Source organism: Lathyrus oleraceus, chromosome 1 (genome assembly GCF_024323335.1).
Source record: "Lathyrus oleraceus cultivar Zhongwan6 chromosome 1, CAAS_Psat_ZW6_1.0, whole genome shotgun sequence".
Taxonomy (NCBI): domain Eukaryota; kingdom Viridiplantae; phylum Streptophyta; class Magnoliopsida; order Fabales; family Fabaceae; genus Lathyrus; species Lathyrus oleraceus.
The window spans coordinates 79061826-79070576 of record NC_066579.1 but is presented as its reverse complement, the minus strand read 5'-3'; the positions used below and the strand labels follow the sequence as shown (position 1 = coordinate 79070576).

At 32.6% G+C, this 8751-nt stretch overlaps 1 protein-coding gene across 1 annotated transcript; it reads left to right on the top strand.

Moving 5' to 3' along the window:
* Window positions 1-584: 584 nt before the first annotated feature.
* Window positions 585-2383, top strand: LOC127116970 (bark storage protein A). The gene is made up of 5 exons (XM_051047414.1): window positions 585-901; window positions 990-1057; window positions 1151-1306; window positions 1517-1741; window positions 1893-2383. Exons 1-5 carry the CDS (start codon window positions 646-648, stop codon window positions 2223-2225), a joined length of 1038 nt encoding a protein of 345 aa, XP_050903371.1. The 5' UTR covers window positions 585-645; the 3' UTR covers window positions 2226-2383.
* The last annotated feature ends 6368 nt before the right edge of the window (window positions 2384-8751 follow it).

Below are 8751 nucleotides of genomic sequence, written 5' to 3'. Positions count from 1 at the left end.
CAAAATTTGAAATTGTATGTTACACTATAAAGGTTCATTTATTAAGTAAAAATACATATGAAGTGTACAAACATAAATAATAACCTAAAAAACTTCAAAAAAATAATAATTAAAAATAAATAAATAGTAACATATAAAATTGAATACATGATAATATTGTATACAAAATACATGATAATATCCTCTTTTTCATCATGTTTATCGGTAATGCATATTTAAGTCATCGGGTACAATCTCGCGAGAAAGTATCATATGGCGACATGTCTCGAATGTGAGGACATGCAGGGCCTAAACTACCCACACTTCCATCATCTTTTGCCTCCACTGCAAGAGCTTCGTCTCAGTTGCTATAAGAGGTTATTCATCCCATGGTACAAGGTGAAAGGATATTACCTTACTAAAGTTAAATATAAAATAATACTTATGAGACATAACATAGACTCAGTTTCCTCAACAAGTTGTTCATGTCATTACTAGGCCTTCTTAACATGTGGGTTGGGGCCCAAATTATAGGCTGCTGTCTTTACTTATAAATAAATTAATACCAACGTTGACCATATGGATAAGAAATAAGATAACATGATTGACTGGCTCCTCACATGAAAACAAATCCAAATTAACTCTCTTTTGTTTATATATGTTATCATGTTTGGAATACATGAAAGATATAGTAGCCATTGGAAGAAAATGAAGTTTCTAAGTGTTCTCGTGCTTGTATTATTGGGAAGTAGCATCAAGGCCTATAGTGAAATTTCTCAAATTTCTTTGAAAGAAATCAGTAATATCAATAGCCAAAGACCATATATTGGTATAGTTGTGCCAAATGCCTATGAGTTGAAGCCTCTTCTTCAATCACCCAGCTTTTTGCCTCATAACAAGTTTCCTTACTTTGACTTTGCTGGTAACTTTTACAAATAATATGTTACTTAATATATATGATTTTTGATAAAACATTATACATTGTTTTGATTTTCTTGACATCGTCATAGGAAGACATTTTCGCATTGGTGAATTGGAAAAGAAGAAGGTTATTGTTGTTATGAGTGGAGAGGGTATGGTAAGTTTAGTTTCTAATGTGTTTATGTCTTTACTCAAACTTATATGGTTATATTTCATACTTTTTCTTAGTACTTTTGGTATTTTTTTGTAGCTAAATGCAGGTCTTGCCACTCAATTGTTGCTTACTTTGTTCAATGTAGAAGGAGTTCTTCATTATGGAATTGCTGGTAATGTAAATTCTAAATTCCAAGTTGGAGATGTGACTATTCCACAATTTTGGGCTCACACAGGACTTTGGCATTGGCAGGTAGATACAAAAGTTACTTCAATTATTTGGAGATTTTCAAATAGTCATAACAATTTTAAAGGTCCTCAAAAACCGCTCTAAAATGATCATTAGTTCAAACTTGATCAATAAGATATTCCACTCTTTCAATTTTAAAATATATGTATTAGTAATTTTTTGCAGCATACTAAATATAATAACTTGATCTAACTTTTTGATTTAATTGAGCAGAGGATTGGTGAAGACAATGGAGATTTCGGAAGAGACTTTGATTATCTGAAGTTTTCAAATTACAATAACTATACAAAACATTCCAAATCAGTGGAAAATCTTTTGAACAAGGTTTGGTATGAACCAGAGCAAATTTTTCCTGTGGATGGAACTCCTGAAGTAAAGCAGCATGTTTTTTGGGTTCCCGTTGACAAAAATTACTTTGAAATTGCAAGAAAGCTCAAGGTGAGTTCAACCTAATCCATCTTTTCAGTCTAAACCTTTTGATCGAGGTCGGAGGTGTCTGTCATTTTTGGTGAAAATTTATTATTATTTGTCTTAGTACAAATGAAAGTATATAGTTATTTGAGGATAATTTTTCACGTATTCTCTGCAGAATGTTGAACTGAATAGTTGTGTTAACAAAACTTGCTTGCCAAGAAAGCCAATGGTGGTGAGAGTAAAGAAAGGAGTAAGTGCCAATGTGTTTGTTGATAACAAGGCTTATAGAGATCATTTGAAGTCCAAATTTGATGCTACTCCAACTGACATGGAAAGTGCTGCTGTTGCTTTGGTTTGTTTCCAACACAAAATACCTTTCATTGCCATTAGAGCATTATCTGATTTAGCTGGAGGTGGTTCTGCATTGACTAATGAAGCCTCTATCTTTTTATCATTGGCCTCTCAAAATGCATTTGATGTTCTTGTTAAACTCATCTCTTTGTTATAATTCAGTAGCTTTAATGGGTTTCTTGAAGTGTAAGCAAGAAACATTTTTAGAGGGAGAAAGAAATCATGTGTTTCAAATTCTCTCTTATGTTATGTATTCAAAAATAAAAGCATAATGGAATCTACTTATTTTGTTGCAAAAAAAATCCACTTTCATCACATTACTCCTCTTTTTAATCTGTTTAGATGCAACATTCTTTACAACTTAACAATTCAATCAATATACATTCAGATTTCTATCATGTTTTAGAGAGAGAATCTCTCCCTTCTCTCTAGAATGGTGCTACTGCATTCATGTAGTCTTCTTGCAAACAGACATGGGTTTAGTTTCCTTTGAAGGACATCTTATTCTTAAACATGCATTCCATTATTGTACAAATTCATCATCTTTAGTATTTACCATTAGAGTTGTTCTTCTTCGTTATAACCCATCACGTCTATGGTTTTTGAGTGCATCTACTTAGATACCATAACATCCATTGCATTTTTCTTTTTCTATATGGACCTTTGAGTGCATAAACTTGACTTCATATCATCTTCTTGAATTCATAAAACACTTGCATTCATCTTCACATTTAAACACCTTCATATTCTCATAAGCATTTTGCATTTGCATTGTTCTTTCTGGCTTTATTTATGCTGGTTCTTGGTTGGCTTGGGTGAACTTCTCTGTTGTACATGGTGGTTCTAAGAGGTTTGTCGGGTTATGTCCGGTCAAGTGAGAAACGTTGGGTGTTTTGTTAATTTAGTGATTATAAATATAAGAGGTGAGTGAACTATGATATTTAGAAATTTAAACTATTTTTTTAAAAAAATCTTAAAAACGGTTTATATTAGTCCAACAAAGATAAAGCAACGGAGAAAAAGAAGATGGAAATAGAGAGGAAATAAAAAAATAAATTATAGAAAATAAGGAGATAGAGTTAAAGAGATTGCACCACAGATTTATACAAATTCAACCTAACACTTAATTTACTCTTATCCCCAATAGTTTCCTCTTGAGAGTTCCATTAATAATAAGTCTTGAGCTTTTAAAGATATGTCCACGATATTTCTTACAATAAATGAGAGATCTTACATAGGCTAATCCCAAATCGAATGGGATTTTTAATAGGCTAACCTCACAAACCAAATAGAGATTTTAATTGACTGATCTCAAGAATCAGACAGATATTTTCACATGTTAAACTCAAGAACCAAATAAAAATATTACTCAAAAGAATCACACAATTGTACAAGAACAAATGTAGCACTCCACCGATACAAGCAAATTCTCACAAGTAGCTTTCACTTTCTTGTCACTAAGGCAACTTTAGTGAAGAATAAGAAAATAGGAAGAAGAGAGAAGAAAATGAGATAGAAGAATTTTTGCTTCAAAAACTGGTGTGAAATAGAATGAGGAAAAACCATTTATTTATAGAAAAAGAATTGTCTCAAAAAGGAAATGATTCATGGATATTTTTAATGTTATAATCGATTAATTTTGGGCAACCCTAATATGGAAAGTTTTTTAATTATGTCGTCATTAATCAATTAAAGGTTTTTCTAATTGATTGGAGGCGTTACAAATATGTTAATCGATTAACCCAAATTTGATAATCAATTAACCAGTGTAAACAAACTCTCCTAATTGATTAAATAAGTCAGTAATCAATCTTGTTTATGATAGCTTTACTATGCATAGCCTTTTCCAATGCCCGAATAAAATAAGAGGATAATGTTAGGCAGTCCGCGACCAATGTAAAACTTTGTCGAATATATATGGCATGGATCAACTACGAAATAATGTGAATGTTATGGTTTTTCCAATAAGCAACAATGTATGGCTTGAGTGCATTGTCAAAAGGGAAAGGGCAACTACATCGCCGCTTGGATGCAGTGAAAAATAAGTAAGGGTTCCCATATTTTTGTGAATGGATGTGGGTATAGAATTTATTTTATGATAGTAGGATTTGTTTTGGATTATGGAATATATACACGCTTATTAAAAAATATATGTAAATAGTGGACACAATGGTTATGAGGAAGATTATTATTTACAAGGAGTGGAAAAAGGATATTATGAATGTGAAAAGAGTTGGAGATTGAATCATAGCCTTGAAATTTATAGTGGAATAAGATACATTTAGGCTTTGTTTAGGAGTTTGGAGAGGAATGAATATGGGAATTTCAAAAATGGAAGGATAGAGTGAAAAGAATTAAATGATTTTGGTTGAGAGGTATTTGGAGGGTTTTTTTTATTCATAACACAAAATCCCCTTAATTTAGGATAACTCAAAATATGCATGGGAGGAGAAGTTTGGAGGGCTTACATAAATTTTTCAAATATATATTATGTTGTTATAATATTCTAAAATTAAAAATAAAAATAATGATAAACATTAATTTATCATTTTATACAAAAGCACAATTTAAAAAAAAATTAAAGATTTCTCTATCTTTTTTACAAATCCCTTTCCCTAAAGCCCTTCCAACTCACAAACAAATCCTTAATGTTATTAGTACTTATGCACTCTAAGTTGGATTAGAAGAACAACTTAAAGTAAAATTTTGGAAGGATTTAGAAGGCTTACTTCATGATATACCCTCGATGAGATAAGATTTTTATAGAAATGGGTCTAAATGGATATGTAAGGAGCGTGGCAAGAGGTTTTGAGGGCGTGTGTGGGTAGTATGGTCTCGGAAAGGTAAATGCAGTGGGTAAATCCATCTTGCAGTTTTTATCGAATTTTGATCTTACTATATCCAATATCTAGTTTAGTAAAAAAGATGAGCATCTTACCACATATAAGAGTGGGATGACATATTATCACATAGATTTCTTTCTTATTAGGAAGTCGGATAGGAAAAATTGATTGGACTGTAAATTTATTCCAAGAGAAATTTTGACTACTCAACATTGAGTATTGGTTATAGATATAATAATCACGAGGTAAAAAAGAAAATAAATCACATGGGAGTGTCACAGATAAAGTGGTGGCCTTTAAAGGGTGAAAACCAAGAAAGTTTTCGACACAAGATCTTAGATGGAGGATTTGGAAAGTCGCGAGTAAGTGAAAATGATATATTAAATGAGATGGCCTAGGAGATTTCAAAAGTAGTTGAAGAGACATTGGGAGAATCAAGAGATTTTGGACCTAGAGATAAAGAATCGTGGTGGTGGAATAAAAGTGTGTTCAGAGTAAAATTAGAGTGAAAAGGATTGTTTTAAAGAATGGACTAGGTGTAAAAATGTCAAAAATTGGGAAAAGTAAAAGAAAGTTAAGAACAAGACTAAGAAGACGGTGAGTGAAGCAAGAGCTCAAGTATTTTACAGACTATACCACTCTTTAGGAACCAATGAAGGAGAAAAATCTATATATAGGTTTGCTAATAAAAGATAAATAAAGATAAGAGATTTGGATCAAGTGAATCATGTTAAAGATAAAGAACAAAAAAGTATTGGTTCATAAAAAGGATTTAAAGAAGGATATGATATATCACCGGACTCTAGCAGGCTCAATAGTAGAGATGGGAATCGAAAACATAATTACTATTGTCGGATTCATAAAACAAGAGGTAAAAGAAGCATTGAAAAAGAAGAGTAATAATAAGGCAGTTGGACCAGACAACATACATATTGAAGTTTGGAAAATTATTGGAGAGAGGGGTATCGAGTGGCTCATCAAACTTTTCAATAAAATTATGAGATCAAAGTAAATTCCAGATGAATGGAGAAGAAGTGTTTTAGTTACTATATATATAAACAAAGGGGATATACAAAATTGTGAAAATTATAGGAGGATTAAATATATAAGTCATACCATGAAGTTATGAGAAAGAGTGAATGAACAAATAATAAGAAAAGATACTCAAATCATTAATAATCAATTAGGTTTTATGTCTATGAGGCCGATCATGGAAGCGATCTATCTTCTATGGCGTGTGATGGAGCAATATCAGATAGACCAACAAGACTTGCACTTAATTTTTACTAACTTGAAGAAGGCATATGATAAAGTTCCTAGAGATATTTTATGGAAATCCCTAAAGAAGAAAGGGGTTAAGATTTCATATACTCAAGCTATCCAAGATATGTATGAAGGGGTATCGGCTAGTGTGGAAAAATAGGCGGAGAGACGGAGGATTTTCCCATTACAATAGGTTTGAATCAAGGTTCAACCCTAAGCCCGTACTTTTTTTGTTTAATTTTGAGTGTACTCACGAAACACATCCAAGATCTAACACAGAGATGCGTGATTTTTGCATATAATATAGTCCTACTTAGAAAGTCAAATGACTATTTAAATGAGAGGTTGGAGACTTAGAGACGAGTTTTAGAAATAAATGGCTTTTGCTTGAGAAAAAGTAAGATGGAGTAAATGGGATGTAATTTTAGCAAAAGGAGAATTGTTTCTAACCTAGAGGTTAAAGTTGGAGACCATATCATCACATAAGTCACGTGGTTTAAATGTCTTGGGTCCATAATACAAAATGATGGAGAATTAGAAGGGGGTGTAAACGATCATATTAAAGCTGGGTGGCTGAAATGGATGAAGGATTCATGGATTTTATGTGCCACAAAGATACCGCTCAAGCTGAAGGGAAATTTTTATTGGAAAATGGTAAGACCTATGATATTGTATGGGATAGAATATTGGGTAATTATCAACACAAGAATAAAGTAAGTGTAGAAGATATGAGGAAGTTATGTTGGATGTGTGGTAAGGTTAATAAGATAATAATAGAATGAAAATATTAGAGAGAGTATTGGGGCAGCACTTATAGTAGAAAAGATGGTGGAAATATACTTCAGTGGTTTGGCCATGTAAAGATGACCTATAGATTATGTGGCAAGTAGAGTTAATCAAATGGAGAGGAATCACTCAACTAGAGGTAGAAGAATATTTCGTGGCGTGAAAAATACCATAGCGTACGAACGATTTAAATACAACAGAGTCGCCACCGAAGTTTATTTTTTTAAGGGAATGTCGGTAAAACCCTAAAAGAACAAAAATATGGTTGTCGCAACCAAATTTGGATTCGGGAGTCGGTTATGCAAGGAGAAGGTGTTAGCACCCCTCACATATGTTATACTTAACGGGAACCGTTTAATTAGCTTTGCGAATAAGAGTGTTACTTTCGTTTATTTGTTTTCTTATAGTTATTAAAAGTTTGAAAGGAAAAAGAGAAGGACTAAAAATAAGTTTTTTATTAGGGTGCTTGGCGAGATGTTGAATCTCGCTCCTACTATCCCCAGGTGCGATGGGGAATTCAAAGCTACGTAGTTCTTAGAAAATAACTAAAAAGCTTTTTTTATTATGGTGCTTGAAAAGATTGCGAGTCTTGCTCCTACTTATCCTCAGGTGCGATGATGAATTCAAAGTTATGTAGTTCTTGGTAGCAAATGTTTATTGGTTGGCCGATTTTAGTGAAATGTATTTAGTCGCATTCGAGTGGAAAACATTGCTTACTACACAAACATGTAGAAGTGAACATTTGTGTCGTGTCAGAAAGGACACCATAATCCGGATCTTCACAGATTTATGTTTTCATCGCATTCAAGCGAAAACGTTTTTACTAATCGTGTATGATAGGAACAAAGCATTGTTTGCCTCATTTTGCAATGGATGAAGCATCTTTTGTTTATGAAAAGGTTTGAGATTTGATTACACTTGGGCAAAATTGAGTTTGATTGGTCGAGTTTATTTTTGGGTGGATGGCGAGTATTCAAACGGTAAGCTAATTATGACTAGCATCCAAATACTCGGGGACTAGGATGGTTATTATGTCCAACTAATCCTTTTTCATTCGATTGGTTATGAAATTTATGAGGCGAATTAAGTCACGATTCCTTAATAGAAGACAAGCATTTGAACGACAAGTTAATTACGACCAACATCCAAATACTCGAGGACTATGATGGATATTACGTCCAACTAATCCTTTTTTCATTCACTAAAGAACAAACTAGGTTTGGTTTATTATTGTGTTTTAAACGAAAGACATGTACTTGAACGACAAGCTAATTACGGCCAGTGTCCAAATACTCGAGGACTAGGATGGATATTACGTCCAACTAATCCTTTTTCATGTGGTTTTATTGAGAAAAATATGTTTGAATAATAGTTGAGTCGAGATACCTCAAAGATGAAGAGTACTCGAATGGAAAGCTAATTACGGATTGTGTACAAATACTAGGGGACTAGGACGGATATTACGTTCAACTAATCTTTTTTCACCTGCGAAGAAACGAGTTGAAATCAATTGCGATTATTAATTTTTTAGAGGTAGACGAACATTCGAACAGCAAGCTAATTACAGCTTGTATCCAAATGCTCGGGGACTGGGATGGATATTACTTCCAACTAATCCTTTTCCATCCAAGTTAATTTATGAAATTGATTTTATACACTTTTGATTAAGTTTAGACAAAAGACTCGATGTTGATCAAGTGTTTTGATTGATTTTTATTTTAGAAAGATTGATTTTAATGGCTTTTTATTTATTTTCATTTTTTTATTAACTAAATAAAATAAAACAAGAAA